The sequence below is a fragment of the Berghia stephanieae genome, chromosome 3 (assembly GCF_034508935.2).
Source record: "Berghia stephanieae isolate SIO BIC M18660-M18661 chromosome 3, UCSD_Bste_1.3, whole genome shotgun sequence".
Lineage (NCBI taxonomy): Eukaryota > Metazoa > Mollusca > Gastropoda > Nudibranchia > Aeolidiidae > Berghia > Berghia stephanieae.
The window spans coordinates 40,331,525-40,352,938 of NC_088362.1; the positions used below are offsets into that span (position 1 = coordinate 40,331,525).

A 21,414-nucleotide genomic window follows, 5' to 3' on the forward strand; every position below is an offset into this window, starting at 1 on the left:
CAATGAACGGAGTCGCGACAACTACAATGATGTCAATGCAATGTTTGATGAATGGGATGGAAACGCGAACCGCTTCCCTCGCAGTAAAGTATGTAGGAGGAATAGTCATTCACTCATTCATTCATTCATTCACTCATTCATTCATATATTCATACATTCATTCGTGTCTTTGTATCACTCATTTATTTATTTATTTATTTATTTATCTATTTATTTATTTATTTATTTATTTATTTGTGTATTTCTTTATTTATCTATCTATTTAAAAATGAATAAATAAGTTAATTAATTAATTAATTAATATCCGTAAAAGACTAGTTCCAAGTCATGGTATGATGCCATTGATTGTCTACCATAATCACTAATGTTGTGATGCTGATGAAGAAAGCTAAGAACCCCCAACCCCTTATTCCACCCCGGCCCCAACACACATACAGAGAGAGAGAGAGAGAGAGAGAGAGAGAGAGAGAGAGAGAGAGAGAGAGAGATTCTCTCCCACATACATACAGCGACAATAAAAAACGAAAGAAAAAATAAACCAACACGACACTTGTCCCGCATTGCCATCCTCTAACCAGACACTTCTTTTTTCATTTTTAAAAAATGTCAATCGAGTTAAGATGTCTCCAACTTAGTTATTTTTTCAAAGTGTCGTGTGGAGCGCAACAAGACAAAACTCTACAAATCTTGTCAAAATAAAAAGGTCCTTCAGAGCCATTAGACCCATGGAGCCGGAGTTTATCCTGGTTTTTATGGCAATTGATTGCTATCCTTTGGATAGGACGCTAGTCTATAGCAAAGCTCTTTCGCCAGATCTAGTAGATCTAGGTAGCCAATCACTGTTGTGTGTGGACAGGGGCGGGGTCTGAAAAAAAAATATTTTCTACGTCACCCGGGAACGAACCTGGTCCCTTTGCATATGAAGCGACTGCTCGACCAACTGAGCTATTGGGACCCAAGAGAGTAATTTAAATCGATCGATATTGGAGTAAAAGTTTGATAGCCAAAATGTGAGTCCTTGAAAAGGGGCTCTTTACTCACATTCTCTCAGCGTATTCGGGTCTAGACGTCTATAACCTCGTTGTCTCTATCGTAAAAAAAAATAACTTATCCTTTTTTTCTTTTCAAAACTTATCCTAACTGGCGTCATATCTCGTCCCACATGTTAAGTATTGCTGTTGGTCAAGGAATATCTTGCAAAGCGCCCTGAACAAGTTTAATGAATATTGCTCTATACAAATGCTCGTTTTAAAAAACATTTCATCGTGTGTATATCCTTTGGTTTCCTTTCTCAATCAAACATTCTATGACGTCAAATTAAGTGTTTACGAACTCAAACTTCATCAAATTTACTTCCACTTATAGTGACGTAATTTCTTGATATCTCTATTGTGGTTCCAATGCATTACGTCACAATCTTCCTAACCTTTTTTACATAACCATAATATCACAGTGTCATAGTGTTCAGCCTACCAGTTTTGACCTAGATAGCTTGTTATTTTTATCTTGTATTTTAGCCCCACCCTTCGCGTGGGCATCAGCCAATGGGATTGCGCTGTCACCTTGGTGTTATTTAATCCAAACACTTAAAAGATTCATTCATCATGTCTCATCTATGTAGTGAAGTGGTACGAGGTATGAATAAGGCATACCTGTGAATAATAATTTCTTTCATTTGTTAGAGCTATTGTGTGGATTTAAACTGAATTTGGTAAATATAAGTGCTTTTGATGTTGAAAGTCTACAACGATCGTCATCTTCTCCTTCTTTCTCTTCATCATCATTCATCATCATCCTCATCAGCATCATCATCATCATCATCAACATCATCATCATCATCATCATCATCATCATCATCATCATCATCATCATCATCATCATTATCATCATCATCATCATCATCATCATCATCATCATCACCAGCAGCAACAGCGGCAGCAGCAGCATCATCGTCATTATCATCACCTATATTTTGTTTGCAATTTTAGGATAACTGTGATATTCTTAGTTGCACCATTAGTAGTAGTCGTAGCAGTAGAAGTAGTGGTATTAGTAGAAGTAGTAGTAGTAGTAGTAGTAGTTGTAGTAGTAGTAGTAGTAGTAGTAGTAGTAGTAGTAGTAGTAGTAGTAGTAGTAGTAGTAGTAGTAGTAGTAGTAGTAGTAGCAGTAGCAGTAGTAATATTAGTTTTGTTGTTATTATTATCATCGTTGCAGTATTAGTAGTAGTGGTGATTGTAATTGTGATGGTGATGATGGTGGTTTCGTTAAAAATAATGATTAAAAAATATCTCTATCATCATACTTTTTTTTTCTCAATTACTGGCCAAATTCCAATATTTAACTAGACTTCATATACTTTACATTTTTTTAAAAATGATTGATACTTTTTTCCACAGAAAAGTGATGCACGTAAATAACAACAATTACGGCAACTCAGACTACGGTTTTGAGCTATCACCAAGGATCATAACTGAATTCCACCCACATTACCCACATTCAAAATAATCTATTTGATCTCATGCATTAATGAGAATTGTGCGATTTCGAATTAACGTTTCAATGTTCGCTCCAAAATCATTACAACCAGAGAGCTTTGATTACTAATTTGAAAATTTACTAATCTTTCCATCCCGAAAATATCGCAATACCAAGAGGAGAAATTCGTTTTAATTTCAATCCATAAAGAGTACGAGACGTTGAGAAGTGACATTAATGGAGTTCAAAGTTTATAGCATTTATTTAAAATAGGATGTAAACATTTACATTTTTACCATTTGTGTTATCAGATTAAGATAAAAAATATTCAGTTGACGAAATAGTGAGAGAAATTAACAAAAAACCCAATAACGTAACCACTGCAACTACACTTTCTACTCGATTAGTCCCAAACTAAACAGCCAAGATAATTGTATATTTGGTCTCACAGACTACCCCATGGAGAACGTAACCACCACGTTTATGTTCGTGATCACCGTGGCGCTAGTAAAGTTTTACTACAGCTTTCACAACAGTAACAACAACAACATCAACAGTAATTGCATGCAGAAATGTGCTAGAAATGGAGGAAGAAGAAACGATAACAACAAGAACAACAACAGTAGACAAAACACAAACAAGTTGCCCCCTGGCCCGTGGTTGCTCCCCTTTCTGGGATATCTTCCACTGCTCCTGGCGAAAGACAAGAGAGATATCTTCAGGTGAGTTCTTCTTACCATTTGGTTGGTTGCTTGTATGCTTGTTTGTCTTTTTTAGAAATTGTATTTAACTGTATGGATGTTAAACTATTAATAATTGTATAATAGTTCAAGTTTAAAATGCATGGGATATCTTTCACTGCTCCTGGCGAAATACAAGCGAGATATCGTCAGGCGAGGTTCTTCTTACCATTTGGTTGGTTGCATGTATGTTTGTTTGTCTTTTTTAAAAAATATATTTCATTGTATGGATGTTTAACTATTAAAACTTTTATAATAGTTCAAGTTTAAAATGCCTTATTCCGAAAACAATCAGCTCCAGTCGATATTAGTCGGGATCCCAAGACTACAGTAACACCCAACATCTGAAACGAGACATGACATCTGTCATGTGCTATTACAATTTATTTCCCAACAGAGATAAGGCTGCTAATGGCGGCCAGGTACTTATTTTACACCGTAGTAAGTACGCCGAGAGAATGTGAGTAAAGAGCCTTTTTTTTAGAACTCAACTATGCGCCGCTCGAAGTGGGACTCGAACGCAGGGCCATTAGATCCGAAGGCGAGTGTTGTGCCACAAGACCACAAAGCTGTACAAAAATCGATACCAGATCTCACCAAAGTGTAGATAAGTCGCTTCGCCATTCAACAGCCGAGTAACTGGGTGACCTAAACCTATGATTTCCAACCATTATTTTCATTGTAACCATTCATAATTTACCTTTATCAGGTGTCAATATGACTGGCGATATACAGGGACGACTAATAATTGAGGAGAATATGAGAGGCATTATGAAATGCGCAATATATAACTCTTCTATTATACTTTTTTTTAAAAAGATATCTATTCTTAATTTTTTTTGAAACACTAAATATCCACAAATTTCAATTCATCCACCCACCACTTTCTTCACTTATTATGAAATTGAGCTTTTATTTAGCGCAACATTCATTATTGTGCTCAAAGCGCTTTTTAAAGGGTAACAAGCCCGCAGCAGAGCTTAGGATGAGGCATGACGCCTATAGGCGCTTTTACTGTGGTTTGATCGAAAGAGAGAACGTTATTACCGACTATCATTTCACATACTTGTGGCAATGGTGAGAAAATATGAGTATCAAGAACATATTCAAAGGACTAAATCTTATGCCACCAACAACGGGACTCAAACTCGGGATCCTATAAGTCACAAGCTGACTGTCTTACCACACTAGAAAGCACTATCCATTTATCCATCCATCAACCATTCCCTCTCTTTAACTATTTTTAAACCCCAGACGTCTACGAGATAAGTTCGGTGACCTCGTATACATTCGAGTGGGTTGTCGGCCCATCTTGCTAGTCAGTGGTCAGCAAATGATTCAAGAGGTTTTGGTCAAGCGGTCCAGAGAGTTTGAGGGTCGCCCTCAAATGTTTACCACTCTCAAACCTGGACAAGGAAAAGGTTAGTGGGATTATGTTATGGTTACTTTGACGTTCATGTACACGCGCATACGAAATCACATAGACAGATAGATAGATAGATAGATAGATAGATAGATAGATAGATAGATAGATAGGTAGATAGATAGATAGATAGATAGATAGATGGACAGATAGGTAGATAGATAGATAGAGAGAGGGGGAGAGAGAGAGAGAGAGAGATAGAAAGAGAGAGGGTGTGTGTGAGAGAGAGAGAGAGACGAGCGATATATATATATATATATATATATATAGAGAGAGAGAGAGAGTGTGTGTGTGTGTGTGTGAGAGAGAGAGAGAGAGAGAGGGGGTGTGTGTGTGTGTGAGAGAGAGAGGGTGTGTGTGTGAGAGAGAGAGAGGTTGTGTGTGTGTGTGAGAGAGAGAGAGAGAGGGGTGTGTGTGTGTGTGAGTGAGAGAGAGAGAGAGAGAGAGAGAGAGAGAGAGAGAGAGAGAGATGTCTCGTAAGCGTTTTTTCAGGCAATGAGATTTAACTCATGATAAATGTGTAACAACAGTCAAATGAAGCGGAAGCTACAATGTATCGTATCTTATCGTTTAAGAGCTAGTAGGTTCTAAAAAACCTTTAAATGCTCTGTGCAACTTTCATGCAGAGATACAATTTATAAAAATCATATAAACAACAAATAATAACAAAGACAGACTCTCTGTCGTTATTTATTTAATTTAAGTTTTCATTCCAGTTGACTATAATTTATTTTTATTTCGTCGAGCTTCAAGCAGCATTGTTTGCATGCATGATAAATATGTAAAACGTTAAATGGGGATAAGGCTGTGGTAAGATGTGAATGGAATTTGAACTTCTCCCTTATGAAGACATAGTAACATTTTGTTTGTTGGCTTGGGTGTGTGTGTGTGTGTGTGTGTGTATTTTTTTGTGTATGTGTGTGTTGTCCTTCAGAGCCATTAGGTCAATAGACTTGGAGTTCACCCTAGTTTCAATTGCGTGAAGCGGACTATATATAGCAATTGCTTGCTATACTTTGGATAGGACGCTAGTCTATCACAAAGTACTTCCCGACAGAGTTAACAGACCAAGCAATATTCAACTATTATTGGATGGATAGGGAGGGGAGAAAAAAATATCGACGACTGCATTATAGATCTATCTCGGTCCTTTTGCTGGTGAACCGAATGCTCTCAACTGAGTCTGTCGGCACTCCATAATTTGGTGAACTCATTGAAATGCATTTGTGGACGGTTTTTTTATATTTTTTGGGTTTTTTTTTTTGGGTTTTTTTTTGTTGTTTTTTTTTTTTTTTTGTTTTTTGTTTTTTACGATAACTACTATGTCACTAGTGTGCATCTTGTGTGAGTGTGTCTATGTCAATATTGTATTGTTATATATGTGTAACCAAATGACAAATTGCCACTTTTTGGGGGACAATAAAGATATATTATTATTATTATTATTAATTGTTTGTATTGTACTGTCGATTTTATTGTTCTTGTTGTTGGTTGGGGCGGGGTTTAGAACACGAAACTTTTTTTTTTCTTTTACGCATTTTGACACGCGTTTTTCTGTCATAAAATTATCACTATCACGTATTACATGATCGTATTTACTAGATTAAGGGTATGCTTTTTAAGCACCCACTTGATACTGTTACCTCTTTCAAGGCTGGATTAAGTTTTATCGAAATCATAATTTCTATATTAATGTAAATGGTTTTAACCGCTGACCAAACCGATTTCAACAAGAGAGCAGTAACAGCGAATCGACTTTGGCTTTGCAGTTCTGCTACTCTCAAGGTGACAATGGTGAGATGCGATGTCATGTTCGGGTGAAATCTAATCTCGTCTTTACAAGGTTAATATTTGAAGCACTCTGTTTACAGGCAATAATGCCGGCGTTATTATGACGACATTCATATCATCCAAACTGCCTGAATTTATTTCTAATTATATGAACAGTGAAATGTCAACTCACAATTTAATTCGTCATTTACGTGCATAGCGCATACTCTGGGCAACCAGCAATAATGTTCATGCAAAAATATTTTTTAAAACACCCCGTCAGTCAGTGGAGAGAAAAGTAAATGATCTCTCTCTCTCTCTCTCTCTCTCTCTCTCTCTCTCTCTCTCTCTCTCTCTCTCTCTCTATCTCTATCTCTCTCTCTCTATCTCTATCTCTCTCTCTCTCTCTCTCTCTCTATCTCTCTCTCTCTCTCTCTCTCAATCTATCTATCTGTATCATTACCTAATAATCTACATATTTATTTATCGATCCATCTATCCATTAATCTATCTATTTATCTATCTAGCTATATTACTTAATTCAACACTCTGGTACTCTTAATCCCGCTTTCACTCTTCCCCCCCCCCACCCCTACAATTCTCTTTCTCTCTCTCTCTCTCTCTCTCTCTCTCTCTCTCTCTCTCTCTCTCTCTCTGACATGCACACACTCTCAATACATTACACTAAAGAGGTACTCATGCATACTCACAAGCACACACATATACACACACACTCACATGCACACACACACATACATCACAAAACATGTGCATTTTTCGAAAACATGATTATCAATACTCTGTTTTGCATACATTTTAAAAATATTATTAATCCACAGCCGTGGTCAATTCATCAGGACCTCTTTGGCGTGAACACCGGATCTTTCTTGTCAGCAAAATGAAAGGCATCGGGATCGGGAAAACGTCATTCGAGGAAAACATTCACGATGAAATAAGCCTTTTCCTCAATTTCCTTCGCTCCAAAAATAGCCAAGCTTTCAACGCCAGATTTTGCATTCAGACCGCCATGTCAAATATCATCTGCTTCATTTCGTTTGGTCAAAGATTCAACTACGATGACGAGGAGTTCATCAACATTCTCAAATTGATTGAAAGTAACATGAAACTGGTTGGAGGAACAGCCATTGTGAATTACTTCCCATTTTTGGAGTACTTGCCCGGAGATCTGTTTGGTTGTAAAGCTTCCTTAAAAACCGTGGAAAAAGTTCAGAATATCACGAGAACTTGGGTGGACGATCATAAAAAGACCTTTGACCCCAATAACCCTCGGGATATCATTGATCTTTACCTTCTAGAGATGCGTCGGAAACAAGAAGCGAGCGAAAATACTTTAATGGACGGTGAGAATTGTTTCCTTCTAATTCTTCTCAAAGATAATATTATATTAATACATAACGTCAATAATATGGTGTAATGTTTCTTTGAGCTAGATCAGAAAAATTGAGGGTTTCGTTGTTGTTTGTTTTGTTTTGTTTTTGTTTTTTTTTTGTTTTTTTTTATTTTCGTTTTGTTTTGTTTTGTTGTTTGTTTATTTTTTGGTCAAAATGGTCAAAAGAACGCAATTTTCATCTTTTGCCGTCAAATTTTCCTTCATGGAAGTGCGGATTTGTGGTTTCATAGTATGACAACCAGATTTTGACATCTAGAACGCTGGTCCAAATCTGGCTTTTTACTGCACAAAGTTGAGTTATTGAATAGGCTTTCAACTCACATTCTCTCATCATACTCAAGTGTAAAATAAGTATCTAGCCAGTAAGAGCCTTGTCTTTGTTTAAAAGTAATTTACTTTACAGGCGACATGTTTTGTCCTACATGTTGGTGGTGGTGGTTTGGGACACTTTTTTAAAGCGCTTGAAGTTCCAAATGTAGTGGATATTTTGTTATATAAACTCTCACTTGAAAAAAAACAAAATGAAATGTTCAGCATCATATTCAACTCGACAAAAAAAAAACTATATTTACTGATTAGTTACATATTACATAAACATAAAACAGAAGTCTTCTAAAATCTCAGGTTGCAGGGAGCCTGGGTTTATCAGTAGCCTTTGTAAAGTCATAGCCTGACACTACTGTCAAAAGACAAGACAAGACCACCAAAAAACAGGAAATCGTGAATTGTACTCATTTGTTCAACCTGTGGGAGATTTCTTTTCCTTGAGCACTACTAACAACTCACTATGCGCTGCACAAACGTAAAAAAAAATACACCAAAACACAAGTCCCACTTTCAGACTTTTGATAGTGTGCGCTTTGCTGAGAAACAATATTGCCATTCCAAAATATAACGGAGCAACACACAAAACTATGAGAACCTTTAACGTTTATAGTCTGGTTAATACAGTTTAGCGAGAATTACTCATAAACGTGGATGGCAAAAAACAATTACAAAGACCTGATTGACGTCAATTTCGTTCTATCTATAATTTAACGAAGTCTACAGTTCATCCCGCTTATTGTAACAAATGAACAATAAAATGTTCCTAATGACTTTGGGACAAGTCAGAACTGTCATGGTCCGATGAGCGCTAAATAGCTAACACGACGAGATTTATAAAACTAAGATGTGATAAATAAGGTCCCCATAATTTACTTTATAATATAGTTACTTTTTTTTAAAAGAACAAATAATGAGTTGTTTAATATGATATGAATAGAAAGGTGACATTTAATTGAATGAGTCTTCTTATAAATGAAGGGTGATCACTGCTACAGATGAGAATATGATATAACGTACCTTATGCGATCTTGCTGAGATGATGATAATGTTAGATATTGCGTGTGTACTTGGGAGGTTGCACTTCCAGTGAGTACTTGCAATTCCTTCTCGTCAAGACCAGAGCTTGATAAAAGCTTGACAACAATGTGACTGGCAAATGTGACCAAGGAAGCTCCGGCGTCTTGATGGCGGAAATCAAAAATAGTGAAATGCTCCATAAAGTCCCGAGAGTAAGATATAAATCTCGAAAATATAGATAATATTATATTATGAGGAGTGGAATAGTATGCTCGTCAAGGCATAAGTTCTTGAGAGCAGTGAGTTATGAAGATTAAATTAATCAGCTTTTATAATACGTGACAAAGGTTGAAAGAAAAGTATTGACTTACTTGAAATGAATTCAAAGAGAAGGCTATTAAGGGAATGACAATCTAATATTAGAAAGTAAAGTTTTTCTAAGCCTACCAAAATATAGATAGTATGCGCTTGGCTAAGAAGCTCATGACATTGTCATCCGGAAGTATAACGGACCAACACACAAAACCGTGTGCATCCATGAACGTTTATAGTCGGTTTAATACAGTTCAGTGAGCATTACTCATAAACGCGGATGGCAAAAAACAATAACAAAGACCTGAGTGACGTCATCTTCGAACGATCTATAACTGGAGTGACATGAACTCCGTTCCCATGTTTGTATCACTAAAATAACAATTTAGAAAAATAAAAGTGACTCATTGTTATGTTACAATAAGAAGTCGATCGTAAATTACTTTCCGCCAGATTGTATAAACCTAACTACCGACCATTGCTTGGTGGACGTGGGGTCAGACCGTAGCCATCGTAAAGTTATAACCTGACACTGACCAAAAAAAAGACGTCAAAATGCCAGTCTTTTTCCACAAAAGAAAACAAATCGTGAGTTGTATTCAATAGTTCAACCAATGAAATAACTTTTTTCCTTGAGCTCTACTTAAGACAACTCACAAGACGCTACACAAACCTAAAAAATGACGTCAAACTGCCAGTCCTTAAGGGTTCTTGTGTCAGGCTATATATGTTAACGATGGCTACGGTCAGACTCCTTACTCGTCATCTTCGTAGTCGACCATATAGTAATCTTCACTACCGTGATCATCAATATTATGGTCATCATTATCATCTTCACTATCGCGATCACCATCATCATCATCATCATCAACATCATCATCATCATCATCATCATCATTATCATCAACATCATCATCAACAACAAAATCATCATCATCATCATCATCATCATCATCATCATCATCAACAACAACAACAAGATCAACAAAAACATCATCAGCGTCACCAATCAACTGAAAAAAATGAAAATTAATAATTTAGATATTCTGAGTTCTTAAGGTTTACATAATACTACTAATAATAGACTGACAACTAATTCTCTCCTCTTTTTGACAGAAAGTCAACTGGTTAAATTGGTCGGAGATTTGTTAGTGGCTGGGACTGAAACGACAGCCACAACCTTGCAATGGATGCTCTTGTTCCTAGTGAGACACCCAACAGTTCAGGAAAATCTTTATGACGAAATGAAAAATGTCGGCGATCCCGGGACAATATCTTTTCAAGACAGGGAAAGGATGCCTTATACGATAGCAACTATTCTAGAATCTCAAAGATTAGCGGATATAGCGCCATTTTCACTTCCACGTAGTAACCCGGAAACAGTTTATGACGTAACCGGATATACAGTCCCAAGGGGAACTCTGGTACTTCCAATTTTAAATTCATTACATCATAGTTCGGATTTATGGGAAAACCCGATGGAATTTAAGCCGGAACGTTTTTTAGATTCAACCTTAGAAAATGTCATAAAGCAAAAGGATATTCTTCCCTTTTCAGTAGGTGAGTGAAGTCTCTTTTTTAAACAGTGAGCTTTTATATAGAGCAATGTTGATTGTGAGCAAAATCTCTTAAAGGGTCCCAATCAACAGCAATACTTACCACATAAGACTAAACATGACACCTGTAAGTGGATATCACATTTTTTAGTTTGTTTGGTAGAGTCAGGACTCGAACCAGAGATCGAGTGGCAAACAATCAACAATGCCATACAAAATAAATGAGAATCGTGTAAAACATGTTTCTTTTTTCTTTATTTTTTGATAAGAGTAGATAAACGCTTTAATCAGGCGCATTTCTACCTAGTTATATATTATAGTGGTGGATTTAGTATTAGTGATAACAAAAAAAAGTGCGTGCAGCAGGTGATTTGCACTGTATGAGAATCTGATCCCATATGACCTGCGTATTCAGCATCCGAAATCATAAAAATGCCTAATACAAAAGTTGATTTTTATTCATCTGTTGATATATTTTTGCAACATTTCTGAGTTACGAGTCTAAGCAGTATATTAACCAATTACCATCTGTTCTCTGGAAAAACACGTATTTTAACATTTGGTCCTTCAAATATCGATTGATTTAAATGACCCTCATTTCTGCTTGTCCCAGGTTTGAAAGTTTTTGCCCAGATGAGGGTAATTTGAATCGACCGATATTTGAATATCACCTAAGGGTCGTTTCTTAAATAATATGACAGTCGCAAGCAAATATGCACAAGGCAACTTCTTTCAGTCATATTGGATGCGTCTATTAACCCAACCCTTTAAAAAAATTTATCTCGATATCATATAAATATTATGCCCCTTAGGAGCTTAGCAAGTAATTGGATGAGTGATTTTGATCAAAATCAAATTCGTTACCCAAGTGATAATTATTAAAATAAGATTCAGTGTTTGTTTTTAATGAGTATTTATATAGTGCAATATCCATAAAAAGTGCCCAAAGCATCATTTGCAAGGGGGCCTTAGCCAAGAGCAACATAGAACATTTACGACGAGACTAGACGCCTGTCTGTTAGGCGATATACTTTTTTTTTGGTCAACGCTGTTTATGGCCAAGTTCTCGTTTTACACCTGAACACAATGAGAGAATGTGAGTAAAGAACCATTTCCAAGGACACTCAACTATGCGCCGCTAAGAGCGGGTTTCGAATCCTGGACCTTCTGATCCGAAGGCGAGAGTGATACCACTTGACTATATTATAGCCGCGCAGCTTGAAATCACTGGATGTACATAAGTAAATGATAATATTATATTATTTATTTATATATATATATATATATATATATATATATATATATATATATATATATATGTATTAATACCGGATAGGGAGACTTTTGGTACCCCTATTAGTTCATTTTACAGTACTTTACCAATAGGGAGACCAAAATCCGGTCCCCCTATTGATTTGACCTCTAGCACATTCACTTTTCTATTTTTAGTTTAAGGTTGTCAACCCAACCGTCAAGGATATATAATTGTAAATCATAGTATTGAAGTTATTTGTTAAACACCACAGTAAGAAGAGTTATGCCTAAATTTTCACGTTGGTCAATAAGGTGACCGCCTGAAAAAAGTACAATAGGGGTACCAGTGTTTTCATCGATATATTTCAATAGTGAGGCAATATATCTTTCCGAAATTTTCTCTAAAATTCTAGAGCATTATATGGATTTTTATAGTAATGAAAACCTAATATAAAATTGTGTGAAAGTTGATGAACTGAGGAATGAACAAGATATACGAATTATAATCTATTTTTAGAAACAGATTTATCGAATTCTTGGTCCGGATTCTTATCTTGGTGACAAGAGACAAGCAAACATAGTAACTCTTTTTTTCGTGAAACGTATGTTTAGTCAATTTCGCGCATAAAGAGGCACTCGGCACTCACTCACTCTGCAAGTCGGTAGTAGGTGGTTATCAGTTATCAGCTCGGCCTTTAGTTCTTAGTCAAACGCTTCATCAAACCCATTATTGAGTAGCATGTTGATGCCTGATGCCAGTTGAAGCCATCTCGACGTCGTGAAATGGAGCATCTTCTGTCATAGCAGTAGAATCGTCAGATGCCGCATTTAAATCCTCCATTCCAGGCGTTGCTGTTGCCATATCGATCTTCGAAATGATTTGGTCTAGACGTCAAGTTGACCCGTTCTATGTCTGAAGAGATTTTAAAGTGCAATACCTAACATTATAACTTGATCTACAAAAGAGTCTTTTTAAATGAACCGCTGTGTTTCTATATTTTTCAAGAACCAAGGATATCTGATAACCACTGACTACTGACTTACAAAGAGAGTGGCCGACGGACGTCCTCTCTATAGCCGCAAGTATTTTTTCGTCACTTGCTGAGTTCCAAACTAGACGTCTATGGCATCGTGGGGTAAATTGATGCTGGAGGCATCATTGAAGAGACACCGAGATAATTATAATGGTAAGTTATTGGCCATTCTTATTACATCACAGTTGATTTAAGATTTTCAATAGGGTAGACATCACACACCGATTGATGATTGTCACTTGTCAGTCAGTCATTTGGAAGTGGAGTCAGATAATTCGGGAACTTCTGTAGACTGTAGATTCACACTAGTGAGTAAGATCTGTCGTTTACTACTAATACTACTACTACTACCACTACTACTTTTAGTTTTAGCGCTATCCAACTCAACACTTCTCGTGTTTATTTTATTTTGGCAAAACTAGAATGGATTTTTGAAAAGAATATAAAATAATTTAAACTTAAACCTGTCTTTGCATCTTGCTTTATGCATACAGTATGCCATATCACAGCCATCACAAAATCATAGTTTAATGTTGAGAATATGCTATTTCTTTTGTAACTTCAGATCAGAGAGATTTGAGCTTTAAAAATCCTGAAAAATGTCTTGCTGTCAATCCAGACAACCCTTTTGATGTGATCTATGATGTTAATGGTAAGAATGTAATTTGATGAGGAAATGAATAACATTTAGGTACACATAGTTTGCTTTTTTTTTTTTTTTTGAGTCATGATGTGTAATACTATTACAGTCCACTCCGGATAATTGCAACTCATTTAATCGCAACTTTCGGTTAATCACAATATTTCCTAAGCAATGGAAATAATTCTATATAAAAGTCACTGGTTAATTGCAACAAACTTCGGTTTTTTAAAAAGTGGTAAATTCAAGAAATCAAACAGTATATCATGATTAAATTTCATCATGGATGAAATCGTGACAGGTTGAAGAATCGAGAGTGAGCAGGATTTAATGCTACAGTAGTGTGTCACCACTCTGTTAGAGTCGAAAGAGGGCGGGGCTCTGCAGTATGGGTTTGTGACGTCATCGGTGGCCATTAAATAGAAGAGGGGTGGGGCTGGTCATAATCTTGACAACAGGTTATAAATGACAGTTATAAAGAGAGACTGAGCGATATCCTTTGTTTTAGGATTAACAACTGTGCATTGTGACCAATGAGTTTGGTGAGAGCTTATTGTCTCTCATTAAGGCTAATCTCTTTAACTCTGACAAATGTTGAATTGTTGAGAAAAAAGATTGAAACTTCTTCCAATCTGAATAAGATATCGGCTTGCTTCATAGCTGCTTTTGGTTGACAAATCTACACGGGGCTGCCATATGGTTTTTGTTTCAATCAAATTGCTCTATATGTGGTTGACTAAGAATATTATTTACTGGTTTGAGTTGACAATAAATGTGTAAAATGTTGAAATAGTGGACAGGAAACTGAATTTCGGTTAATCCCAACATTTTCGATGATCCCAAGGTATTGCGATTATCCTAAGTGGACTGTACCTGAATCTTGAACGAAAAACTATCATATGGATATGATTATAGACAGATTGGTTTCTGGAATTATATTTCCGTCCTCCCTTGCCAACTCTGACGTTCTTGAAATTTAAAAGAAAATAGCCAGAAGGTTTCGGACTTAATTTTCTTTTTTTTCCAAAGGACAATAGTCATAAGGTAAATAATTTTTTAAAAATCCTTTTACAGCATAAGATGGCATGATTTTATGTTTAAGAGTTTAGAGAAAAACTTGCACATGATAGTCTTCAGCTTTTTTTTGTTGTTTTTATTTTCTATATAGACTCCAACTCAGAGCCTGAAAGTGATGCAGAACAAAGTTCCATATCACATGATTCATTTGTGGTAAGTATGTACATTAAAATAAAATCATAACATTTGTATAGCGTTTATCCACAGTTGGCACCATGCTCAAAATGCTTCACATCACCATATTTTGTGGTGGACAAAACACATTTGCCACAAAAGATGAGACCTGCAGTCTGTTAGGCGCAATACAATATTTCAGGACAAGGACAACACTGTTTTACACCAGTGAGATCTCCTAGTTTTTTGTTGTTAAAAATTTTTCTTTGCAGTGGACTTCGCCAACAATAACACTATTTTAAACCTTCCTCGTTATATTTTGAAGTGATATTCATTGATGAGCCATTCACATTTGAAGTCGTTTGTTTTTTATTTGACAAAATGTGAAAATGATGCGTTTCCAGGAAAAATTAAAATAGCTTCTGTTGGGATTATACTTTTGATCTCGCATTTTGTCCAAATTCTCTTGCATCGTAATGTTTATCAACTTTTTTTGTTAACTATATTGCAGTTGCAAGGTTAGGAAGTTCATATTGTTGCAATGACAACCGTTTATATGTCCAGAATCGTAGTGATATAAAAAATTGTTTTGTAGTTGTTGGTCCTGGTGTAGGATTTAAAGAGTTGGTTAAAAACGGTTTACTGAAACCCTGGTTGGTGTATCTATATTTATCCAAGCACAGTTGAACATATTAAATACTTAGACAATATGTCTGCCTTTCTCAACTCTTTTTTATTATACTTGCATTATTAACCAGCTAATTGTTTAGTTGGATTATTAAACAATGGCTCTTCATGTTTATTGTCAACATGAATAAATTGATTGATCTGTCATCTTTTCCACAAAATATACAGGGTCCCGATTTTGTTGCTGACTCCGAGTCTGATTCCTCTACGTACTCTGTGAGGTACCCAATGCTGAGTACATCATTGTCTCTGGAACCTAGTGCTCATTCCCCAACTCAGTCAGAGCCTCATCCACAACTATCACAGACTGAACCTCGTTGCCAGTCTGGGACCCAGGTTCAACCCGAATGCTATACACTTGCAAACCAACGTGTTACGTGCAATGGTGAGTCATTTTTTTGTCATTCTTCTCCTTTGATATTTGTGGGATCAATTTTAATTTACCCATTCCTTTTAAAAGAAAACTTCCACCCCCTCCATGGTGCTGCATTTGTGTTATTGCATTTTTTTCTGTTTTGGCAGTGCTGCGTCGCAAAATACGCTACCATTTACATAACAAGCACAAATCCAAATTTGATAGGGTGGACATCTTAGAATCTGAAACCCCAATGTGTGAGTGATATCAGTGAAACCAGCCATAAAAATGTTCATGTTTATTTTATTGGGGGTTTTTTTTGTCTGTAATAGACTTAAATTGCTTGTATTGTAAGTGTTAAAATGGTTTTTTTGTTACAACCCATCTATATATTAAAACTGTTTCTTTGTATTTCTATGATGCTTAAGGCTTTTTTTCACAGACCAGCTGGAAACTTAACGAGAATCAGAGTATATAACATTTTTATTAATCTTGCAACCTAAACAGTATATGATGATTGGGAGCATTTAAAGAAAAGCACATTTTCTTTTTAATTTGTCGGTACTAAAATTATACTTTGATAATGTCTGCTGTGCTACAAACCCTTTTGACTTCCAGGTTCAATATTTTTCTTTATTCTAAAATTCTTGGGTGTCCTTTCAATGACAACTGAGATCATTAAAATTCAGCTCACAACATGATGTGTGTAGATTTGATGAAAACATATGTTCGAGTTGAGAAGCAGTGTTCACGAACTTGCTGATCGTTTTTACTAGCATTTATTTTCCTAACTTACCTGTGTCAATTAACAAAGGCAAGACTCAAATATTTTCTATCTGAACAGTGTGTTTGTTATTGAAATATTTCCGGCATATACATGTCATATTTCATTCCCACAAAATATAAATCAGGATTAAGTTGTCTGGGCATCAGCATCGTTCAGGCAGTTGGGGGGAAGTCTTTAAGGAATTAATGAAGCCGATGCTCAACCGGTCTGGAGGACGTTTGATTGATGTCGGCTGTTTGTTCTGCCAGCCGGTGATGTTTTCTCACTCCCTCAATGACAAAGAAAGTCATTGTTATGACTATGAACTATAGTCTATTATTACTTTTGTTACTATATTAATTGTTACTTATTGCCGCTACTGTTTATTATTATTATTATTATTATTATATTATTATTATTATTATTATTATTATTATTATTATTATTATGATATTGCCTTCATTGCATTCTATTACTATTATTGATATAATTAATTTCTGATTGTTGTAAATAATTTATGTGAATTGAATTTTGTCGATTGGCCAAGGGCCTACAATAAACTTAAATGAAATGTTAGTCTTTGGATAGGACTTGGGTCTATTCTTGATTGCTTTTCCGCATGGGTCGAGTGAAGCATTTGGAGTAAATTTTGTTGCTCAACGTAAAAAACATGACGCTTACCATTCCGCTGATACTGATCCCTCCAAGGGGTGGTTGGGGAAAAACCTAAAATTCTTTTGACATTCTGTCTGATTTTTCGCTGAAACAACAAAGGACAATCTATGTATTCAGATGAGACTTCAATGTGTTACTATTCCGATTTATGTTCATATTTTGATTATAATGAAGAGGGAACCCTGAACCCAGTGAAGTGGGTGGATTGATCTATTTATTTCTATTTCAAAACAAAAATATGGCGTCTTTTCACTGGATTTGTTATGTGGCAGAGGTCTCCACAAATCTAACATACCTCTTCCAAAGGAATAGATGGTAGAAAAGTATATAACAAGAAGGAATTATGACAGTTACTTGTCCAGGCCTTAAATATTTGGAATGCTATTCCTCTCTATCGCTGTCATGTAGCTGATGTGCATACGATCTGTCTATTGATTTATTTTCATAGTTCATAGCATGATGTGCTTTATTTTCTTCTTTTTTTTCCCAGAGAAATACAAAAAGCCAAGGAGACCCTGTCCATACTGTGGACAGTTGCAAACAAAACTCTCAAGGCATTTGATGAGGAAACACAAAGATGAGACAGAAGTTACAGAGGCCATGAAACAGCCTGTAAAGGAAAGGGATAGAACAATGGAGAATCTCAAGAAAAAGGGCATTTTTTATTCAAACACTAGAAACAATTCAATAGTTATGCGTGAGAGAGCACAAGGGTCACATGAAGTTGTTATGTGTGCTGGCTGTAAGGGGTTTTACTCTGGACGAAGGGTTTATGAACACAAAAAGAAATGTAGTACTGAGCATGCTCTGTGTACTGGGGTTGTAAAATTTTATCCCGTGGCTCCCAATGCAAGTAAAGAAATAAAGGAGAATATTCTTGACAAATTTCGGAATGATGAAGTGGGAAATTTGTGTCGATCAGACAAAGCTATAGTATTGTTAGGAACAAAATTGTGGAGTAAAAGTTCAAAGAAGGAGAGAAAAGTTATAATGAGTGATTTACGCATCTTAGGAAATTTGATTTTAAAAACTAGGAAGAGAACAAATCAACCTTCTTTCTCTGGAGAGGACGTGGTGAAGCGTTGTAACTTTAATGAAATATCGCAAACCATTTCTGAAATGACTTTGAAAGAGGATGGGACATTGAAAGCAGGCTTGAAGCTTTCAATTGGATTTATATTGAAAAAGTTAATTAATTTCTTAAAAGGGGAATATATAATGCAAAACAAAATGGAAGAATCCGCAGAGATAGATTTGTTCAAAGCTGTCCTGGATTATAATTGGGATAGTATTTTTTTTACAGCCAGAGTTCAATGTGAAGCAAAGAGAACAAATTTGAGAAAACCCAAAGAGATGCCATTAGAGAATGATATAAAGAAGCTACGGCAATTTATTACTGAAGAGATGGTCCGTATTTGTGAGGATGATTATCAATTATTTGATTCACATATGTTTGTTAGGCTTCGCAATGTCATCGTAGCTAGGCTTACAATGTTTAATGCGAGGAGAGGCGGAGAACCCGCAAGGATGTTGTTAAAAGACTGGAATGATGCAGATTCAGGTGTATGGGTTGATCCCCAGCTTGTACAACATGTCACTGATCCTCTGGAAAAAGCGTTACTTGAGAAGTATAAGCTGGCCTATCAGTCTGGAAAGGGAAGCAAGATGTTGGTCCCTGTGTTGATACCCAATGACACAATTCAGCCTTTAAGGAAACTTGCACAGGAGCGTAAAGCTGTTGATATTTCAGACAACCCATTTCTTTTTCCAAATACAGGAATATCCAAAGATCATGTAAGTGGTTACATTGCCATCAAATATGTCACTTCCTTAGTAAAGGATTTAGAGAAACCCCAGTTGTTAATAGCTGATAAATTCAGGCACCGAGCTTCGACATTATTTGCCTTACTTGATGTCCCACAACACGAGAGAGATGTCTTCTATCGACATATGGGACACAGTGAATCAATCAATCAAAACATTTATCAGTGTCCACTTGCAATACGAGAAATAACAGAAGTTGGTCATTTTTTGGGTCAAATTGATAACTCAGCATCGGTCACTGGGGAAGGAAATTGTAACATTGAAACAAATGACTTTGTAGTGAATAGAGACTCAAATGCAAATTTTGGAACATCCATAGTAACAGCTGCAAATCAAGAAGAAATATTTGATGGTGAAGCAGGAGTGCCAAATCAGCTTACGTGTTCTTCAAAACAAACTGAACCCAAGAGGAATTCAAGCAAAAATCGGAGATACATGTCATGGTCAGATGAGGATACAGATAGAGTCAAGTCATATTTTAAAAACTTTGTCGAAGATGTTTCAGCACATGGTTCAAGGGGATCATTACCTAGAAAGTCTGAAATTATTCTGTTCTTAAAACACCACAGGGTATTTTCACAAAAAGGAATCCCTGAAGGTACACTAATTAGTTTGGTGAAGACAAAGATTTTTAATGAAAGAAATAAATATAGAAGGGAAAGAGCGTTTCAATCGGTGTAATGACAATCATGAATTTGATTTGTATTACATTCATTGTATTGTATAGTGTTATTGACATATTTTGGGGGTTTACAAAAACGTTTTATCTTTATATAGTACAATCTGTTCATCATTGCAATATCCTTTTTTATATTATATGAACATTCATTTGCTCAGCTTGAGAGACAAATGCTTTGTAGAACCATAGCTGTCAACCGTTCTGTTAAAAACGGATTTGTTCCGTATTTGACTTCCTGAGTCAGTAAGTGCTTATTTTTAGTTCAAAATCCGTATTTTGTAATTTTTGACTAATTTGTGGTAAAAAAGCCATGTGAGCCTAATGAATTATTATTATTGATCCATTATTATTACTATTACTACTACTACTATTGTTGTTATTATTATTATCATTATTATTGGTGTCCAGTGAGAGCATAATCTCCATTTGTGTAGCTCTTTAATTTGAATTATGCCTCTATCATAAATGATTTTCAACAATTAAAAAAGTTCCATTCGTTTATATGACGCCTGTATTTTACTCAAACCTTTCATAATGTATTGGAGATTTGCATAGGATATGGATGTTAGCCTCGATATACTTTGAATATTCTAAGACAGTATTGATACTTTCACTATTTGTTACAAATATTATTTTAATTAAGAATAAAATTAAATCCACCTTTTTGATTGGAAGGTATTCAATAAGAAAATCAATTGCTTATATTGATTAAAGATGACAATGATTATTTCCCTTTATTAATTTATGAAATATATAAATTTAATCCCTTTAAAAACATCTTCATCTGATTTTAATTTTTTTTTTTCAAGCAAGCTTTTGTAACGGTTTAGGTTCAAGAAAATATAGTATACTCCATTTTTAGGTGTGTTTATCTTGTCAAAGTAAAGAAGTAGGAATTCTCTAATATTTAGAGGTGCATTTTACTATAACTACTATTATAGTATACTACTTACAGACCATTATGTTGCATGAAAGAAAACATATATGCAATCGTCTACTTTTTATCTGAACTCACCTAATTTTTACCCAAAACGCCCTCTCAAGTGATGTACCAGGTTGGTAGTTATGCATTTCTAACCATCTTAAGTTATTTCATTTATTTTACAATTGTGCTTCTTGTGTATTGGTCCTTATCAAAGTTGAGGCAGTTGAATTCTTTCTTTATATTGTCCGTTCTGAATTTTGATCTCATTGTGGAAAGCTCCCATAGCGGGCAGGGAGGTACACACTGTGTCTTCTATCCCCTTATATCTGTTTTCCAACATGCTTTCAGTCTTT

The 21,414-nt window shown here is 35.6% G+C and overlaps 2 protein-coding genes across 3 annotated transcripts in view; both read left to right on the plus strand.

Annotated features, from left to right (window-relative positions):
• The first annotated feature begins 1,608 nt into the window (after positions 1-1,608).
• Positions 1,609-21,414, plus strand: part of LOC144967718 (cytochrome P450 2B12-like) — a 31,115-nt gene continuing 11,309 nt past the window's right edge. The window contains exons 1-5 of one of the 2 annotated variants that reach the window (XM_078905275.1): positions 1,609-1,711; positions 2,397-3,197; positions 4,470-4,636; positions 7,248-7,769; positions 10,592-11,035. In XM_078905275.1, coding sequence (XP_078761401.1) covers positions 2,935-3,197; positions 4,470-4,636; positions 7,248-7,769; positions 10,592-11,035 — 1,396 coding nt within the window. In that variant the 5' untranslated portion in view covers positions 1,609-1,711; positions 2,397-2,934. The remainder of the gene's footprint in view (positions 1,712-2,396; positions 3,198-4,469; positions 4,637-7,247; positions 7,770-10,591; positions 11,036-21,414) is intronic. The other variant, XM_078905276.1, reaches the window with a different exon arrangement.
• Positions 12,892-20,617, plus strand: LOC144967717 (uncharacterized). The gene is made up of 5 exons (XM_078905274.1): positions 12,892-13,472; positions 13,885-13,971; positions 15,128-15,189; positions 16,006-16,222; positions 18,124-20,617. The coding sequence occupies exons 1-5, from the start codon at positions 13,409-13,411 to the stop codon at positions 20,136-20,138; spliced, it is 2,445 nt and encodes an 814-aa protein (XP_078761400.1). The 5' UTR covers positions 12,892-13,408; the 3' UTR covers positions 20,139-20,617.